At 37.8% G+C, this 20,932-nt stretch overlaps 1 protein-coding gene across 4 annotated transcripts in view; it reads left to right on the top strand.

Moving 5' to 3' along the window:
• SMARCC1 (SWI/SNF related, matrix associated, actin dependent regulator of chromatin subfamily c member 1) overlaps window positions 1-20,932 on the top strand; it is a 202,983-nt gene that overhangs the window by 91,884 nt on the left and 90,167 nt on the right. For all 4 annotated transcript variants that reach the window (XM_042929205.1, XM_042929204.1, XM_042929203.1 and 1 more), the window contains exons 12-18: window positions 3,566-3,625; window positions 8,035-8,072; window positions 11,409-11,530; window positions 15,431-15,502; window positions 18,492-18,605; window positions 19,465-19,618; window positions 20,112-20,225. In XM_042929205.1, coding sequence (XP_042785139.1) covers window positions 3,566-3,625; window positions 8,035-8,072; window positions 11,409-11,530; window positions 15,431-15,502; window positions 18,492-18,605; window positions 19,465-19,618; window positions 20,112-20,225 — 674 coding nt within the window. The remainder of the gene's footprint in view (window positions 1-3,565; window positions 3,626-8,034; window positions 8,073-11,408; window positions 11,531-15,430; window positions 15,503-18,491; window positions 18,606-19,464; window positions 19,619-20,111; window positions 20,226-20,932) is intronic.

The raw sequence follows: 20,932 nt of genomic DNA, 5'->3' as shown, positions 1-20,932 counted from the left end.
TAACTGACTGAGCCACCCAAATGTCCCCACATTTTCTGTTTTTAATTAGAATAGAATAAGAATAGAATTGTTGATGTGGTTGGGCATAAGTCTGCCATTATGATTTTTTGAACAAGGGAAGGATGAGAGAGAGAGAGAGAGAGAGAGAAGGAGACAGTCTGAAGCAGGCTTTAGGCTCCAGGCTCAATCTGTCAGCACAGAGCCTGATGCGGGGCTTTAACCCTCAAACCTGTGAGATCATGACCTGAGCCAAAGTTGGGCGCATAACTGACTAAGCTACCCAGGCACCCTTCGTTATTTTATTTTTTTAAGTTTATTTATTTAAGTAATCTCTGCAGCCAAAGTGGAGCTCAAACTCACAACCCCAAGATCAAGAGTTGCATGTTCTTTGGACTAAGCCAGCCAGGCACCCCTGAAATATTTATTTTAAATAAAAAAAACTAAGAAGGTGGTGGTAGTTTTAATAGATAACTGTCTAAACTATAAACCTGTAATAATGAATAGAATATGATTTCGACACAGGAATGGCTGAATCCCTTAGTGGAGTAGAATGGTTGGTTCAACTGTAGATCCATATTTGTTTATAAATTTAATTTACTGTTACTTTCGCAGTGCCAGTTTGTGGGAAAAGACCAAACAGTTGCATAAATACATCTGGAAAAATTTTGTATTCTTTTTTGTGTCATAAATAAGAATTTAAGGGGCGCCTGGGTGGCTCAGTCAGTTAAGCGGCCGACTTCGGCTTAGGTCACGATCTCGCAGTCCGTGAGTTCGAGCCCTGCGTCGGGCTCTGTGCTAACAGCGCAGAGCCTGGAGCCCGTTTCAGATTCTGTGTCTCCCTCTCTCTGACCCTCCCCCGTTCATGCTCTGTCTCTCTCTGTCTTAAAAATAAATAAACGTTAAAAAAAAATAAATAAGAATTTAAGCTTCAGGTGGATTCAAGTCCCAAATTTAAAAACAAAATTATTTAAGTAAACTTCCAAATATTGATGTACTTAATGCAAGTGTTAGCCTTAGATGAAATATTCATTAGTCATTTAACAAAGAATTCGAACCCTAAATATGTATTCCTCCCCTCCCCACTGGAAGACCTACTTTATTATTTATTTATTTTTAAAATTTAAATCCCAAGTTAGTTAACATATAGTGTTAATGATTTCAGGAATAGAATTTAGAGATTTATCACTGACATATAATACCCAGTGCTCATCCTAACAAGTGCCCTCTTTAATGCCCATCACCAATTTAGGCCATACCCCCACCCAACACCCTGCCAGCAGCCCTGTTTTTTCTTTGTATTTAAGAGTCTACCTCTCTGTTTTTATCTTATTTTTGCTTCCTTCCCCCTAGGTTCATCTGTTTTGTTTCTTAAATTCTATATATGGGTAAAATCATATATTTTTCTCTGACTTATTCTGCTTAGCTTAGTATACTCTAGTTCTATCCATGTTGTTGCAAATGATAAGATTTCGTTCTTTTTGATCTCCTAGTAATATTCCTCTGTGTGTGTGTGTGATGTCTTTTTTTAAATTTTTTAAATGTTTATTTTTGAGAAAGAGACATAGAATGCAAGTGGGGGATGGTCAGAGAGAGAGGCGGACACAGAATCTGAAGTGGGCTTCAGGCTCTGAGCTGTCAGCACAAAGCCCGACACAGGGCTTGAACTCAAGAATGATGAGATCAGATCTGAGCTGAAGTCAGACGCTTAACTAACTGATCCACCCAGGCGCCCCTACACCACATCTTGTTCATTTATCAGTCGATGGACATTTTGTCTCTTTCCATACTTTGGCTGTTGTCAATAGCACTGGCAAAAAACATTGGGGTGCATGTACCCCTTTCAATCAACACCCGTATCCTTTGGATAAATACCTAATATTACAATTGCTGTGTTGTAGGGTAGTTCTATTTTTAACTTTTTGAGGAACTTCTACACTGTTTTCCAGAGTGGCTGCACCAGTTTGCATTCCCACCAGCAGTGCAAAAGGATTCCTCTTTCTCCACATCCTAGCCTACATCTCTTGTTGCCTGAGTTGTTAATGTTAGCCACTCTCACCGGTGTGAGGTGGTATCTCAATGTGTTTTTGATTCGTATTTAAGGGCAAAGTATTTATGTACTGGTAATTTTATCAAATTTCAGGGCCATTAAATGTGTGGAAAGATGTTCAACTTCTCTTAATCAAGGATATATAAATTATTAAAGTAACACTTTTCATCTGTTAGTTTTTCCAGACTTAGAAAATAGATGATTCACAGAGTACTAATGTTTTGAGAAAGTGGGTATTTTCAGCTGCTGTTGGTAGAAGTATAAATTAATGAAGCCACTTAACACAATTTATTTGTTCAATTTTAATGTGTATGTGCAGTACCAGTTTTAATTTCAGAGCCCATTTTAAGTAATTATAGGCACGCTTAGAGATGAATGTAAGATGGGGCACCTGGGTGGCTCAGTTGGGCGTCTGACTTTGGCTCAGGTCATGATCTCACAGCTTGTGAGTTCAAGTCCCGCATTGATCTCTGTGCTGACAGCTCGGAGCCTGGAGCCTGCTTCAGATTTTGTGTCTCCCTCTCTCTCTCTCTCTGCTCCTCCCCCGCTCACACTCTGTCTCTCTCTCAAAAAAAATAAAATAAAATAAAAATTAAAAAAAAGATGAATGTAAGAGGATGTGGATTATGTTATAGTGAAAAATTGAAAATAAACAACAGTTGCCATCAATATAGGGCTGGTTACCTTATGTATGACCCATCCATGGACACAGTGGATTCATTTCATTTCATTTAAATGAAATAGTTGTATATAATTTGACTATAAATGTAACTAAAAACACTTAACATGGAATGGTCATATAGGCACACAGTTGAATGACATGGGTAGAATGCTAAGGAAGAAGCACAGTATGGATAACAGAGCTGTAAGATTTAAACCCCTCATACAGGTTTTGTGGGTTTTTTTAGGTTTATTTATTTACCTTGAGAGAAAGAAAATATGAACAGGAAGGGTCAAAGAGTGAGGGAGAGAAGCTCAAACAGGCTCCACACTCAGCATGGAGTGGGACCTAGGGCTTGATCCTATGACTGTGAGATCGTGACCTGAGCTGAAACCAAAAGTCAGATGTTTAATTGACCAAGCCACTCAGGAGCCCCTAAACCCCTCATACAGGTTTTGAAGTTTACAGAGATATATAATAGTTAATCAGTTCTCCCTGAGTTTATTTACCTAAATGAATGGCACAAAAATGGGAATCCACAAACACACAGAAAATGTAATAAAAAATACTTTGGGGGAAGGGATTGAAAGGTTCTTTTCAGGTTTTGCTCTCTATATTTGTGTATTGTGTACTTTTATCATGAAAAAATTGATGCTTGGGTAATTAATTGCAAAATGGCAGTCTTATATTAAGTGTTAGTATTTTTTTCATCAGATTTACAGTTTTTCATGAAGGTGAACACTGGATGGTGGTGGTTTGCAATGAGATTCATGTACTTTTTAATCATCTTTTATTTTTTCTTCTTTTAAAAAAGTAGAACTTTCCCCCTAAATCATGACTCTTTTTTTTCTTTCTAGTGAACCCAAAGAAAGATAGTGAAAATACACCTGTTAAAGGAGGAACTGTGGCAGATCTAGGTAAAAACCAAACAATCTGTACACTTCTGTGTTGTTGTCTCTCTTATTGATTCATATCCTCTAATGATTCTTCCTTTCCTGAGAGATGTTGCTTCCAGTTGCTATGCTTTCCAGCGCAGATAGTGACCGTGGTCACCCTAGCACCACTGTTAGTTTGGTTTGCTGCCATATTAGGAAATTTAAATTCCTGTGATCCTTTTTTTCTACTCTTTACTGATTTTTGCATCTTTAGAGCAAAAGTCTATTGCCTTTTTTTTTTTTTTTAAGTCTGTTGACTCTTAAATACTTCCGTTTCCTAAAGTATTTCTTCTAGTTGGCTAAATAGTATAAAATGAGAATCCTATCATCCATTCATAGTAGTATTTACAAATTATACAGAGTACATTTTTATGAGGACATCATGGTCCTTGGATGTGCTGGAGGGTGGGAGAGAGGAACGTAGTCACTTGTTCCACTTAAAAAAAGTAGAGGTGGTTGTAAACATCTTTGTTTTTGAGAATTGTATATGGATCTCAGTTTCTCTGTTCACTTGTAAAAATTAAGGGAGAACCTAGTGTTTTCAGGATTTATATAATTTATATATTTATAAATCTATACTGAATTTTTGACTTTAGGGAATTTTACACCTGAAAGGGGTTTTTGAGGTCTCCTTATGTGGAAAATGAAACTTCAGTTTCTTTATCTTTTCACTAAGTGAATTCTGTATTTCAAATAAATTACAGAGATTCTTGATGGCAGCTAGTAGGTAGTGAGGTTTTGTTTTGTTTTGTTTTTTGTTTTTTGTTTTTTTTTTTACTTCATTTCACTATATCCTCCTTTTCTGGCTTAAAGCCTATCATTGAACATCAGGTCCAAATTTTGATGTCAGAAGTAGAAATAGAAAATTATCTTGATGACAGTTTATGTAAAGTTGGTGTTAGGTCAACAAAATAAATGAAACAAATGCTGTCAGAACATTTCTATCTTAATTGTCTTTTAACATTCTTAGTAGAATATTAATAACTATTAATAATTTCCATTTTCTATAAGCTTGTCTATTCCACAACTGGTACTTGTCCACTGAATCAAAGGCCAAGAAAACAAAACTAGCTATACATAGACTTTTAATGTTTTCTGTAATGTGGCAGAGTAAATGATTGTTAAGACTGGATACTCTTTACTGGGACAGTTTGTTAAATAGAATTATAGTTTCTTTTTTTTTTTTAATTACCCATTTTATTTTATTTTACCTTTATTTTAGAGAGCTTGGGAGAGGAAGGGAGGGAGAGAGAGCGCACAAGAATATTAAGCAGGCTCCACGCTTAGCACAAGCCCACGCTTACCTTGACCCCATGACCCTGGGACCATAACTTGAGCCGAAATCAAGGCTTGGATGCTCAACCCACTGGGCCATCCAGGAGCCCTGATAGTTTCTGTTTTTTTAATTATACATCCTAAAAAGGAATCAATCTGTAGTTTTATGAGCGTAGACAATTGTCCTTTTAAAAATGGGAGCTACTATGAGAGTGTTTTTTTAATGGACTTTATCAAAGTAGTCAAATCGAAGCCAGTTTTAAGAACTGGATAGAAGTTTCAATTGGATCTAAAACTTTCAGTGCTGGGTATAAGAGCTCTTTTTTTTTTTTAACACAGCAGGGGTGTTATGGCTGAAGATGCTGCTCATCGCAGCTGGAGAGCTAGAGTCTGTGGAATTTTAAATTGTTGTCCTGGCCTCTCATCTAGGAACCAACAGGCTTTTCCACGTATCACTTAATCATCTGGCTTTCTGCATTAGATATAACCTGAACCATGTGTCAAGGGTAACTGATTCATCAACTGGGAATTCCTCTTCACAGAGTTGTTTATTGTTTTAACTGGTCCATATTCTGCCTTACATGTCACCTAGCTAAATATCCCCAGTCCTTCTTTCCTTCCTTCCTCCCTCCCTCCCTCCCTCCCTCCTTTCCTTCCTCCCTCCCTCCCTCCTTTCCTTCCTCCCTCCCTCCCTCCTTTCCTTCCTCCCTCCCTCCCTCCCTCCTTTCCTCCCTCCCTCCCTCCCTCCCTCCCTCTCTTCCTTCCTTCCTTCCTTCCTTCCTTCCTTCCTTCCTTCCTTCCTTGAGATCACTGAAAGGTCCAGATCCAGGGGCTGAGGTGAGAGTGTGATTGTCCACATCTAGAAGGAGGAAGAGAACATTTATGAGTACTGTTTAGGAATCCATAAGCAGGTGGCCCTCCTACTTTAGTATTAGCAGAAGTCAATTTCCTTTGGGTACCAAGACTACCTCTGGGACAGAAATCTGTTAAACTAAATATATTTTTATTTATTTAAAATTTTGTATTTAATGTTTATTATTTTTGAGAGCGCACGAGTGAGAGCGAGCGCTTGAGTGGGGGAGGGGGAGAGAGAGAGGGAGACACAGAATTCAAAGCTCCAGGCTCTGAGCTATCAGCACAGAGCAGGGCTTGATCCCATGAACCATGAGCTCATGACCTGAGCCGAAGTTGGAAGCTTAACCGACTGAGCCACCCAGGCGCCCCTGTCAAACTAAATTTAAATGGTATGTTTTGACCAGAGAGAGATCATTAAGTTGTGTTACCACCATCTAGTGAAAAATTGGTTATCATGGGGTTTACCAAGATCCAAAGAACAAAAAATTCATTTTGACAGCCTTATTTAGAACTGTTAGTCACTTCCTAGAAAAAAAGTAGTCCCTGTGCAGAACTGGGTGACCATAAGTTATTTACCACATGGTGAATCTCCTATTCCTGCTAGCAGTTGTTTGTCTAACTTAGAAATCAAACAACAGTGCCCATCTCTGTTTTGCCTAAGTACCTGCCAGGTATCATTCTACATATGTTCACATTTCATTGTAAAACCATGTTAGTCTTGTGTTATGTTTTTTTAAAGAAATAATTTTTTAATGTTTATTTATTTTTGAGAGAGAGAGAGAGAGAGAGACAGACAGAGCTTGAGTAGGGGAGGGGCAGAGAGAGAGGGAGACACAGAATCTGAAGCACGCTCCAGGCTCTGAGCTATCGGCACAGAGCCCGATACGGAGCTCAAACTCCCAGGCAGTGAGATCATGACCTGAGCTGAAGTTCGATGCTTAACTGGCTGAGTCACCCAAGTGCCCCAGTCCTGTGTTATTAATGAGGAAATGAGCCTAGAGGGGTTCGGTAATGTTTCCAAACATAAAGCTATTAAGCAGCAGAGCACAGACTCCGGTCTAGGTCTAACTTTAGTGCCAGTGCTTTGTGTCACTGCACTCTGCTCTTGTGCTCATTTCTCCCAGCCTTCAAAGCTCATAGTGACCTTTCAGATTTGTGAAGGTGTCAGGTTCGTCCCCACCTGAGGCTCTTTGATCAGGCTGCTTCCTGTCCCTGGAATGCTTTTGTCCTTCCCTTACGTTTCAGCTAAAATGTTACCTTTTCAGAGACTCTTCCCTCTTTATTTAGAAGGGTTCACCCACCCAATCCCTCTCTAAAATATATTTGTTTTTCTCTGTATACCAGCTTTCATCATCTGAAATCTTTTTGTGTATTTTCTCTCTAGTCTCCTGCCACTCCCAACTGGGATGTAAATTCAATGAAGACAGGGACCTTTTCTTGTTTTTCATTGTGTCCTTAGCATTTGGACACATAGTAGAGGCATTCTATAGAATATGGTTGAACGTTTGAGTACTAACTGTTCATGTATTACTGATCTTTTTATATTCTCTAATGTAGATGTTGGCATACTTATCTGGAAAGGGCCAGCTAGTATTTTATACAGTATGGGCTACATGGTCTCTGTCACAGTTAATCAACTTTGCCACTGTCATGTAAACGCAGCAATAGTTAATATATAAACAGATGTCCACACTGGCACTTTTACTTTTTGCTGTGGAAATCAGCTGCCTGGTTTAAATTATACTTGGGTTTATTCCTGTTCTTTTGCAAGGCCAGCATTTAGGTTTTGGAGTCTTCTATCCTCAGAAGGTATTAACACTCTTACCAGGACTTTGTAGTGATTGATTCTCACCTCTTTTCTTTACTCCTCATTTCTTAACTCATTTCCTCTGAGATCCAAAATGTCATTACTTTGTTTCATTAAATCTCAAGTGGCTAGAGTCCTAATCAAGTCCCTTACCTTTTATTAGCAAGATCATAACTGAGATTAGTAGCCTAAGCAGTAATTAATTATAAATTCCCTGTTGTTGGAAATTTTTAATTATTTAATGCTTGAAGCTCTATTCATCTTTGTGCTTCTGTGTACAGTATCACTTTACTGAATTATTAGAGGTGGGTTTGCTTTAATAATGTTTTATTTCTTTCCTTTTCCCTCTCTAGTAATAATTATATAAAGTTTTAAAAATTATCTTGAAGTTTCCAAGTAATCCAAAGAGCATATATACCTGATTTTTACATAATTATATATTTTGATTTTGCAGATGAGCAGGATGAAGAAACAGTCACAACAGGAGGAAAGGTAACAATTTAATTACGCCTGGTGCAAAAGTAGCTATCTAAGGGTTCAATGTATGGAGCAGTAGAAACACTGATTGAAAGTGCCTTAGAAATACTCAATTTTGAGGCCCTTCTAATTTTTTGTTTTCAACCCATCTCTGAAATAATTTGTCTTTCTCGACTCCTAAGACTTTTTAAAAGGAAATTTCTATCTTCTCATGTAGGGTCTCTCCTATGCTAATTTCCAATTCCATTATAGCTCTGGTTGCAAGGTGGTAATCAGAGCTGAGTGCAGTGTTCCAGGTGTTATCCGATGGTACAGGTGAGCAGGGACCATACCTTGCCTTGATTTTCTCCCTTCCATTTATATCAGTACAATTTCAGTCCACAGCCAGTACAGCTTTTGGTCATGCTCTTAACCTTTTTGGAGCCATTACAGTCAGCTGCTTCCTGTTTGATCAGTTCTATGGTGGAGACATATCAATAATTATGCTGTTGAAAGGTGTTGGATTTAAGGCAGGATTTTACTTTTCTTTTTAGTAAATGGCCCATTGTTCATTCAAACTGTCGTTTGTGTTATTAATAAGTGTAACTAATCCCTAATCTCTCTGAAATAACTTTCTTCCTTTGCTGAAAATGGATAGTTCTTTTTCATTGAGTGAGAGAAATCCCCCAAATTGACATTTATTGTTTTTATACATTCAAGGAATGAACCTATTTATGACAGGATTACCCTGAAAAGTATTTCAAGAAACTCCTCTATGTAAGGCTCTTCATCTGAATTGTTCTTATGATTTTAATTTTTTTTTTTTTAAGATTTTAATTTTAAGTTATCCCTTATCCAGTGTGGGCCTTGAACTCATAACCCTGACATCAAGAGTTGCATGTTACACTGACTGAGCTAGCCAGGCACCTCTGTGATTTTCTTTTTTAAATCAGACTTCTTCAGTTAACCAACTACTTAAAATCGTTAACAAATGTTACATTTATAAAAATATGTCATCATTTTGTGTAAATACTCTTATGTGGTAGTGAAAGAGACCCAAATAAAAAGCCAAACAATTGGCATAGGAGATTTTGTTTATGCCAGGGGCAGGGGACATTTTGAAACCAAGGCTAAGTCTGTTGTATAACTGAACCCAAAACTTGTTAGATGTATTTACTGTAACACCTCGTCCCACGATGCCATCCCGTGCGTTTCCTTACTCAGATAATTAAACCATAGACTGTTGGCCTTTATTTATTTATTTTTTTATCTATTAAGAAAAAAGTTTTTGTTTTTTTTTTTAAATCTTTATTCACCTTTGAGAGAGCATGAGCGGGGGAGGGGCAGAGAGAGAAGGAGACACAGAATCCGAAGCAGGCTCCAGGGTCTGAGCACTCAGCATAGAGCCCAGTGTGGGGCTTGAACCCACGAGCCGTGAGATTATGACCTGAGCTGAAGTTGGACGCTCAACCGACTGAGCCACCCAGGGGAGGGGCAGAGAGAGAGAGAGGGACAGAATCTGAAGCAGGCTCCAGGCTCTGAGCTGTCAGCACAGAGCCTGACACAGGGCTTGAACTCATGAATGGTGAGATCATGACCTGAGCCCAAGTCGGAGACTTAACTGACTGAGCCACCCCGGTGCACCCTCTTGGCCTTTATTAATTGCAGTGCCATTCTCTCCTAAATAAAGGATATATTTTGTGTTCTAATTGAGTTTGTGAAACCTTCATTTCAAAACCACTTTAATCATGTACATATTTTTTACTAGCTCCCCTGATTTGGGAGATAACATTTCTTATCTTTGTCATCAATATTAGCATACTTGTTTCACCATCATTTAAGTAACAACCAGAGTTCCTTGGGGTTTTCAAACATTACCTTTTTTCTATACTCATTGATCTTAAGGAAATTACTGTCTTAAGTTTCTAGACAGTAATACTAGATCCTCACTTCAAATAATGCTGCACAGATATTTACACTGAATGAAGTTAAAGATAGAAATTAAAGTGTAGAACTGGTTTTTAATAGAAAAGAATTTCATAAGAATAAAAACAGTAAAAACACAGATGAAAGGTTGTAGATTTAACTGTACAAAATTGGAAAACATCTGAGTGTCAAAAAACTTAACTTCCTGTAATATTTTTGATAAAAATGTTTAATTGCAAGTTAATTATGAAGAATCAATAAGATAAATAGAAATTGTTAAACATTGTACAAGTCGTGTGGTCTGGAGTTTTAAAACCTTTGAATTTCATTAAATACACCCTCAGAGGAAGGCAGGGATTAAAGGTAACTGAAGAGATGCAAATGTCACTTAATATGGATTTCTTGATTAGGTTCTGATTTGGGGACAAAAATGTATAAAGGGCATTTTTGGGTTAATTGGAACCATTTGAATACAAACTTTGTATTACATGATATTATTTAGAAGTAATTATTACTATTTTTTACTGGAAGCATAAGAAATGTTCTTGTGTTTTGACCCACAGCAGTGATTTTTAAATTATTGTATTAGCCAGGCCAGGTTTTCAGGTGGAATCATTAGTTAAAACCTCTGTAAATTGGATAAAAATCAGAGCTGACTTTTATTAGTGAAAATGGTTAAGAGTGTAGGCCCTCAATCCGGGATCTCAGGAATTCTACCCTGTTTTTTTTTTTTTAATCTTTACTTATTTTTGAGAGACAGACAGAGTGTGAGCAGGGGAGCAGCAGAGAAAGAGGGAGACATAGAATCCAAAGCAGGCTCCAGGCCCTGAGCTGTCAGCACAGAGCCCAATGTGGGGCTTGAACTCATGAACCGTGAGATCATGACCGAGCCGAAGTCGGATGCTCAACCGACTGAGCCACTCAGGCACCCCTACCCTGTTTATAACTTAATAGCTCTGTGCATCATTTTCTCACCCACAAAAGTAGTAGTAATCGCTGCTGTTACTGTGAGGAATGAATAAGGTGCATGTAGCTGCTAGCAGATACTTACTGATGAATCTTTGGAATAGGGGAAAGCTTGTCATTATGCTTCATTAGGGTCTTTGAGTCACCTCCTTATAAATCACTTGAGAGCTAGATATGTGACCCCAGGATTAGATAAAACTAGACAAGCAAGAAGCAAGCTATTGTAAGAAAAGTTTTGAGTCTTCTTTGAGTTGATTCCCTCATCTGTAAAAGCAAGGAATAAAATCTGCTGTGTCATCTGGGAATCTTGTGAAGGTACCTTAAAACTGTGAAGGGTTGTTTTTATTTGAAATTTGTTTTTCTAATCCTTGAAATTGGATCAAGTGGCCTCATTTTATGCCCTAATATCAGAAGTTTGAAAGCTGTTACATATCTCCCTGTAGTTCTCTGTTTCTCTCAACTCTGGCTTCTTTTCTATAGGAAGACGAAGATCCTAGCAAAGGTGATCAGAGTCGTTCACTTGACCCAGGAGAAGATAATGTGACAGAGCAGACCAATCACATTATTATTCCTAGTTATGCATCATGGTTTGATTATAACTGGTGAGTGGGCCATGTATACCTGTAAATAAGATACTTAGGTGTGGGAGAACTTCTTGAAGTTATCTTATGCCTTTCTGCCCAAGTCCCTCTTGTCACTAATCATTGTCAGATGGATGAAGGAAGATGGAAAGTGATTTTAACTTTGGAATGTGTTCTTTTTTTTCTTTCTTAAGTTTATTTATTTATTGAGAGAGAGAGAGAGAGAGAGAGAGACAGACTTTGTGCATGCGAGTGGGGGCGGGTCAGAGAGCGAGGGAGTGAGTGAGAATCCCAAGCAGGTTCCACACTGTCAGAGTCTGAATCGGGGCTTGAACCCATGAACCGTTATGTATGATAACTTGAGCTGAAACCAAGAGTCGGACGCTTAACTGACTGAGCCACTCAGGCTCCCCTGGAATGTGTTCTTTAAAGCAGTTTAGGGATGGAGACTAAGTTGTGTTGTAACTTGGGGGTGTAAAATTTTGTAAGCTTAGACTTAATTCATTTAGAATCAGTTATGATTCAGATGGGCAAATAGTTAAATATTTAATAATTATAAAATATTGGCATTCATTACATGATTTTGAAACATTAGGGGTGCCTGGTTGGCCCAGTCGGTAGAGCCTGCAACTCTTGATCTCGGGGTTGTAAGTTCGATCCCCATGTTGGGCATAGAGATTACTTACAAATAAAATCTTCAGTAATGGCTTCATTTTAATATGATTTTTTTTTTTTTTTTTTTGTGAGTGTGCTCTAATAACGAATGTGGGGCTTGAACTAATGACCCTGAGATGAAGAGTCACATGCTGTACCGACTGAACAAGCCAGGTGCCCCAGTAGGAAATATTTTTAACATTAGGCTTTTCATGTATAAACATTTCAAGAAAACACTCTCCTCAGCATCTTCCCTGTTATTTTTACCAAAACCGTTTGACATCATTGGAGTGTGGTTGGAAATAACTAGTTCTAGATATTTTATTTATTGATTACTTATGAAGTGTGACTGTTTCATGTCAGGCTGATTTTTATCTGGCTTTTTATTTTTTAATGTATGTTCCAGAACTTACCCCTCCAAATAGTTAGCTTCTTTAAGGTATTTTCATTGGAAAGTTACATATATAACTTACGCTTAAGTGATGGATGGTGCCCTTTCTCAGAATCTTGTGGTCTTACTTGGATCTGTTGCCTGCTCTCAATAATTATACATTATCATTTTTTAAGGATAGGTGTGATTTTATGTATGTGTGTCTTTGTACATGGCATTTAGACATATATACATCTTTAGAAGCCAATTTAAAAGGGTAGATGATCCATTTGGAGCTGTATTTTTTTCCAAAACCACAAAATATGACTCTAATATTGAGACTTCTCTGCATGCCTTTAACATTTCTGAATGCAGTTCCTAAATGTTTTGAATAAATAGAAGCTGGAACACAATAAGTATATAGCTCTTCTTTGAAGGTCAAATCTTCATTACATTGATTGTGTTAAATTATTTTTATATTTGGAAGTGTCTCAGTATCAGTGTTATTAATTATAATTACATATTCAGGTTCAGAACAGTTGAAAAGGACACACTTGAGGAAACTAGTGTTCTTTTCCTCTAAAATGAAAAAAGTCTTAATACTACATAACTTGGTAAGTTTTTATAGGTTACAGAAACACTCATTTGCATCATAACCATTGTGTGTCATAAAGCTTGCTCTAGTGGATAGTGGAGGTGTGTGTCACACCCCTGTTTTGTAGATAAAGGTAAATACTGTGTCCATGTAAGCGCTCAGAGTCATATTTGACAGTTGGGAGAACTCAGATTTTCTGATTCTGAATACCCCACTTCCTGACTCATTTTCAGAACCTAAGCAATTAGCTGCCTGCACGTAAGGAAAAGAAAGTTCTTTGGATTAAACATTCATGTGTGTTTTGTTCTTGGTGAATATAGAAATTGTATTTTGTGGGCCTTTCCTAACCTGTAACAATAAAACAATGAGAGGTATATTAGAACTATATAATTAATTGCTTACAGCTATTCTCTTCATAGTAAAATTTGGAAAGTCATTACACATACGTATATAGCATTAATTTGTCTTAGGGATTATCTTCTAGAAGTTTCCAGGTAATTCATTGTATTTATAGTATTTGGCAGTACAGATCCAGTTCAAACAATTTATATGTTCCCAAATAATGCAAGAATGAATGGTTTTTGTTTAAGTAAACTCAATGTGGGGTTCAAACTCATGACCCAAGGTCAAGAGTCACATGCTCTACAACTGAACCAGCCAAACAATGCTTTTAGTTACATTCATAGATTACTGATTTGCTCTTCTCTGTGTAACCAGTACATGTTGCATATCTGGAAAGCCACTGAGAAACTAGAAAGTGTCATCAGTAAAAACATTGATTTGTAGTAGTGTCAAAACCTTTGTCCTAGATACACAGGTGGGTCATTTGTATAGTTCATGAGGCCTGATTTTTACATGGTCTCTATAGTGCTTTCATCTGTAACATTTTGCAAAATTATCAGGGCCTTTACCTAAATAGTAAAAATTAGTTCTATGATTGATTTCTTTGTTTATAAATGTTTATATTTTTAATTAAAAAAATTTTTTTAAATGTTTATTCTTGAGAGGGAGAGAGTGTGAGCAGGGGAGGCACAGAGAGAGAGGGAGACACAGAATCTAAAGCAGGCTCCAGCTCTGAGCTGTCAGCATATAGCCCGATGTGAGGCTCAGACTCATAAACCATGAGATCATGACCTGAGCCAGAGTTGGATGCTTAACTGACTGAGCTACCCAGGCGCCCCTATAAATGTTTATTTTTGAGACAGCACAAGCAGTGGAGGGGCGGGGGGGGGTGGGTACAGAGGATTCAAAGTCAGCTCTGCACTGAGAGCAGAGAGCCCCATGTGGGGCTCAAACTCAGCGAACCATGAGATAGGACCTGAGCTGAAATTGGACACTTAACCGAGTGAACTACCCGGGCATCCCTTGTTCTATGATCTTTATAAAGGCAGTAGATTGCTGAAATCTTTTTTTTTTAATGTTTATTTATTTTTTTCTTTTTCTGAGAGACAGTGTGAGCAAGGGAGGGGCAGAGAGAGAAGGAGATACAGAATCCGAAGCAGGCTCCAGGCTGTGAACTGTTAGCACAGAGCCTGACATGGGGCTCGAACTCAAGAAGCGCAAGATCATGACCTGAGTGGAAGTCGGACGCTCAATCGACTGAGCCACCCAGGTGCCCCGATTACTGAAATCTTAAAAAAAAAAAAAAAAAGAGTTTATCACAAAGTTTCTGAGGGCTGGAAAAAAGTTGCATTGATATGAAAAACCCAAGAAACTGATCATTGTAAATTCCGTCATCTTTTGGCTGGTTGTTCACTTCACCAGTTTGTTTCTGTGCCAGCTGCTACAATGTTCGTCAGCCAGTATCCAAAGAGCTTTTAGTATTTTGTGGTTCATCATGTGGTCATGATATGTTATGTCAAATACATAATAAAATGTATTGCTTTCAGTGTGTTGATTGAAGTTTTTGAGTTTGGTTATGGGAATAGAAAAACTACAGTTACATATTGAGGGTTAGAGAGGGAAACCTTTATTATATGCTCTTCATACATAGGAACTTGTGCAAGCTAGTTGATTTTTTAAAATAATGCTTGAGGGGCGCCTGGGTGGCTTAGTGGTTAAGTGTCCAGGTTCGGCTCACAGTTCGTGGCTTCGAGCCCCACATCAGGCTCTCTGCTGTCAGCACAGAGCCTGCTTTGGATCCTTTGTCCCCCTTTCTATCTGTCCCTCCCCTCAAAAACAAGCATTAAAAAAAATAATAATTGTTTGCCTTTTGGATTTATCAGTTCTACTTTGAAAATTACTTAGCTTAAATTTTAAGATTTTATTTTTTTAAGAGGACTTTTTGTTTTTTATTCCCCAGTATTCACGTGATTGAACGGCGTGCTCTTCCTGAATTTTTCAATGGGAAAAACAAATCCAAGACTCCAGAAATGTGAGTGAAATATAAAGATGTAATCCTGATACTACTACTTTAGAATGGGGCTGAAGTGTAGAGAAATTGTTAATTTGCATGTGTTTGGCAGGGGTTTCTTCAAATTGTTTTAAATTTTTTTAAAAAGTATTTATTTATTTTGAGAGAGCATGTAAGTGGGGGAGGGGCATAAAGAGCGGGAGAGAGAATTCCAAGCAGGTTTTGTGCTGTGCTGTCAGCTCAGAGCCCAGCTTGGGGCTTTATCTCCCAAACCGTGAGATCATGACCTGAGCTGATACCAAGAGTCGAACACTCATTTTTGCTAATGTTTGGAAGTTTGCAAATATGTTACTCCATGCAGAACAGTGTTCATACCTCAGCCGCACAGAATTCCATGCTGTAAAGGAATTTTTTCTACATTTTTTCTTCTTCCATTTGTATCTTGAACTATATGCATGTGAGCTCTTACAGCCATGATTGAAATTAGTAATAGTCATTCACCAAAATGAGCTGAGGTTTCTCCTTAACAGTTCCCAATTTATGTTATAGATTATGTATATTTACGTATGATAATCTGAGAGACGGTGGAGTCTTTATCTTGTTTTCTTAATGAATGATTACTAATTGAAAGAATGCCAGATATGATGACATAGCTGCCTATAAATTGATCTTAATTACATAAAGCATTGTTGTGCTTTTGCATTGGAGATAAAACCTTTTTGGAGATGGAAGAATCTTTTGGGGAAGTATTTTTGTATATTTGCCTGGTGACTGTTAAATATACGTTTCTGGAAACCCTTGCCCCAAAATAAATCTACACCTGTCATACTATAAATACTTTTCCATATATTATCTTTATAGTATTAATTCATTGCTTGTTATACTCATGTGACTTCACAAATAGATGTCTTTTGCTTAAATTGTTTGGGAAGGGTGATTTTCCACATTGAATGCATGACAGAATATAGATAATTGAATAATAAATATTTTCTTATAGTAGATTGTCCACAATAGTTTGAGGTTGTAAGTTTAGATAATTCTAGCCTTTCCATAACAAAAGTGTAAGGATTCATTTAAAACCACAGTCAGGGGCGCCTGGGTGGCTCGGTCGGTTGGGCGTCCGACTTCAGCTCAGGTCATGATCTCACAGTCCGTGAGTTCAAGCCCTGCGTCGGGCTCTGTGCTGACCGCTCAGAGCCTGGAGCCTGTTTCAGATTCTGTGTGTCCCTCTCTCTCTGCCCCTCCCCTGTTCATGCTCTGTCTCTCTCTCTCTCAAAAATTAAAAAAAAAACAAAAAAACACCACAGTCAAAGATTTGGCATAAGAAACCCTGATAGTCTTTCCATCTAGTGAGACATGGTATATTCTTCTAGCTAATTTGCCAATTGCCAGCGTTTGTAAATACTTCTGGTTCTTGGCAGTCTTCTGTTTAAAAGCACAGTTTATCATTTTAGTCCGCTTAAATCTGAAAATTTACGGTTTTTATTTATCCATCTATGTGTATACTAGACCTTTTTTGAGCAGTGTACCTTTTCTATTCTGATGTAACCCACCTTAACTTTGCCAGACTTTTGTTTTTCTTTTGTGGCTAGGTCTGTAGCTTCTTAAAATCTTGTTTTAAATATTTTATCGCAGAGGGGCGACTGGGTTGCTCATTCAGTTAAGCATCTGACCCTTGATTTCAGCTCAGGTCATGATCTCACAGTTTGTGAGATTTGGCCCCAAGTTGGGCTCTGCATTGACAGCACAGAGCCTGCTCGGGATTCTCTCTCCCTCTCTCCCACTCTCTCTCTGCCCCTCCCCCACTTGCACATGTCTTCTCTCTCTTGCTCACAATAAAAAAAGGTTGTTGCTTAAAAAAGACAGAAATAAGTAAATGAATGAATGAATGAATAAATATTTTGTCACAGAAGTGTTTGGGTTTGTTGTAAAATAAGTCTCCTGTGACTCCGAATCCCAGTTTTTCTCTCCTTTTTTATCTGTTCTTGTTTTGGCTTTGATTTTGGCCTCATGGGTTCTACTCATCGCCTGGCTGGGTATATAGCCATTGTCAGAGCCAGATCAACATGTGGCTCTACTAAGAATATAGAAATGAGAGGCAGCACGTGTTAAGAGCATGGATTCTAGAGCAGCCGCCCCCCCCCCCCCCACACACACACACACTCTGTTTGCTAAATTCTGGCTCCACACTTACCAGCCTTGTGGTCTAGGGCACTTTTTTTTTTTAATGTATATATTTAAAAATTTTTATTTTATCTATTTTGGTGGGTGGGGTGAGGCAGAGAGAGAGAGAGAGAGAGAGAGGGAGGGAGGGAGAGAGAGAATCTCAAGCAGGCTCCACTGTCAGCATGGAGCCCAGCACAGAGCTCGAACTCACAAACCATGAGATCATAATCTGATCCAAACTCAACAGTCAGATGCCTAATTGACTGAGTTACCCAGGAGCCCCTAGGACACATACTTTAATCACTCTGTGCTTTAGTTTCTTCATCGATAAATGAGATGATAGTAGACCCTTCCTTAGGGAGAGATTGTGAGATTTAAATGAATTACTGTGGATACACAGTAGTTCTGCAGACAGCATAAATAACCAGGTGTTTATTTATCCATTCACCCCTGTGACCAAGCTTGTATTTATATTAGCTCATATTATTATTTTAACCTATCTATTTTTAAGTAAACTCTATGCCCAGCGTAGGTCTCAAACTCCTGTCTCCAAACACAAAACCCGCCTGCTCCACCAGCTGAGCCAGCCAGACACCCCTATGTTACTTTACATTAACTTCATCATTTTATTGTTACTTATCGTTAATATTAGTAAATAGTTGTTTTGCATATTAGCTATTATCCTTAATTACATTAATGACTGTAAGCACTCAATAGTATTTGTTGGAATATAAACTTTTTGTTGGATTTGGTTATAGGGAATCAGAAGATTATTGGCTCTATGAGTTATTATTTCTGAAAGGATGTGTGTGTTCACCTTATGAATTTTGCCACTGCTTTTTAGATACTTGGCATATCGAAATTTTATGATTGACACATATCGCCTAAACCCCCAAGAATATTTAACCAGCACTGCTTGTCGGCGAAACTTGACTGGAGATGTGTGTGCTGTGATGAGGTAAAATGCCTGACTTTTTCTTAGACACTTCACTGCAGGTGGTTACTGATTCATTGCTGTTTAATGTTTGATTGATCCAACTGGATATTTCCTTTGTTGATAAAATACCTTAATCAAATGTTTTTTATTCAGGGGTTGAGTATTTTTAAAAATTTTTTTTTTTTTCAACGTTTTTTATTTATTTTTGGGACAGAGAGAGACAGAGCATGAACGGGGGAGGGGCAGAGAGAGAGGGAGACACAGAATCGGAAACAGGCTCCAGGCTCCGAGCCATCAGCCCAGAGCCTGACGCGGGGCTCGAACTCACGGACCGCGAGATCGTGACCTGGCTGAAGTCGGACGCTTAACCGACTGCGCCACCCAGGCGCCCCTGAGTATTTTTAATACCTTGGCATTTTCTCTTCTTTTTAAGATTTTACACTTGATATCTTTTATTTTATGGTAAAATCGTAAAATGACCAGGGATGGAGAGTGGGTTGATCTGGAGAGTGGATAAGCTCTCTACACTACATCTGTCTAAAGAAACAAATCAAATGGGAATCTCCTGGTTTGAATTTGGCCTGTGTGTGAGTTTTTTCACCTTGGACTTAAGTGAACATTTGTTTTCTTCTTTCTGTGATGGAAATAATCAGGCTTTGTATTAGGTTTTGGGTGTTATGTTATCAACATGATGTTGAGTTTGTAGAAATTGTCCCTCATACAACAAACCAAAATTGTCAGTTAACTTTGTGGTGCTTCATAGCCTATAGAGAACATTTTACTTGTTTTATTGTTTTGATTTTTTTAGTGAAATGTGATGATGGTTAATGAAGTGAGTTACAGTTTCTAGATGTTAAGTTTCAGAGCTTTACTCTTCCAGGGTTCATGCCTTTTTAGAGCAGTGGGGGCTTGTCAATTATCAAGTGGATCCAGAAAGTCGACCCATGGCAATGGGACCTCCTCCTACTCCTCATTTCAATGTATTAGCTGATACCCCTTCTGGGCTTGTGCCTCTACATCTTCGATCACCTCAGGTAAATTAATGATTACACAAATATTATTATAAGTCTGGTTTTTGTAATTATTACTCTAATAACCTAATATTAGGCATTTTTAATATTACACTAATTATACACTGTATGAAACTTTTTCCCCTTCCTAACATTTGGAAAGTGAACAAACACATGTTCTTGAAAAGATTACTATGTCAACCAGATTTTATATAGCCTGAAGTTGGAATAACATGAGTCTAAGGTGTAAATTGTTCTTCACTGTGAAATGGGGTAGCATATTAAAGAAAATTTATTGTCGATTTTCTCTGGGATTTAAATGAGGCAGAAAAATGTTGCTTATATGCAACATCTGTTGCCTATGTTGAAATGTTGTTAGAAGTGTAGGGCAAAGGTGTGGTTATTTATTTTATTCTGAAATCTCTCTACATGTCAATATTATACAGTGCTTTAAAAATTCTATCCCCTTAACTTTGTAGAGATTAATAAAGCCATTCATCATTTTTCTGACTCCTAGGTCCCTGCTGCTCAGCAGATGTTAAATTTTCCTGAGAAGAACAAGGAAAAACCAATTGATTTGCAGAACTTTGGTCTTCGTACTGACATTTACTCCAAGAAAACCTTAGCAAAGGTAAGGACTTTGTTTCTAGACCCACCTGGGCTGCAATGCAGCATGTCCTTTTTATTCTTCTTTGTAAGAAGTATCAGTTTTCATAAGAAACGTAACTTTCTAGGGCATAAGAATGTGAGCATTCTAATTAATCTATTGGCATTTTATAAAACCACAATCACTTATCTTACCACTTTTTCTGTATGGTTAGAATGTAGGTATGTTAAAGTAATGATGAATAATATGTTAAAACAGGAAAAAGTGGAGAATTTCAGCATAATTGGAATATATAGACTCAAAGGAATATTGTATAATTGAAAAATGTGCCTGAAATCAACCTCGTTGGGTGGTTTTAACAGCAGGCTAAACACAACAGAAGACAGGAATAGTGAGCTCAGACAGGTTAGTAGCTACCTTAAAATTGAAGCACCAAGAGAAAAATAAATTTGATCAAGGTGGCAGAGGGGGTCAAAGAGAACAGACTTTAAAGGACACGTGAGAAATGGTAAAAAGAATTCATGTTTATCATTAGAGACCTATAAAAAGAGAAAGAATGAAACAGAAGTGATATTTGAAGATGTAATGGCTAATCATTTTTGATAAATAATAAAAAGATACCAACTCAGTAGAGAGTCTAAACTGATCCACATTTGGATACAGAGGAAAACATGTTTAGGCACATCATGCTTAAACTTACCTTAAAAACTAACATCTTAAACAGGGCGCCT

This window comes from Panthera leo, chromosome A2 (assembly GCF_018350215.1).
Source record: "Panthera leo isolate Ple1 chromosome A2, P.leo_Ple1_pat1.1, whole genome shotgun sequence".
Taxonomy (NCBI): Eukaryota; Metazoa; Chordata; class Mammalia; order Carnivora; family Felidae; genus Panthera; species Panthera leo.
This window is presented reverse-complemented; position numbering and strand designations above follow the sequence as displayed.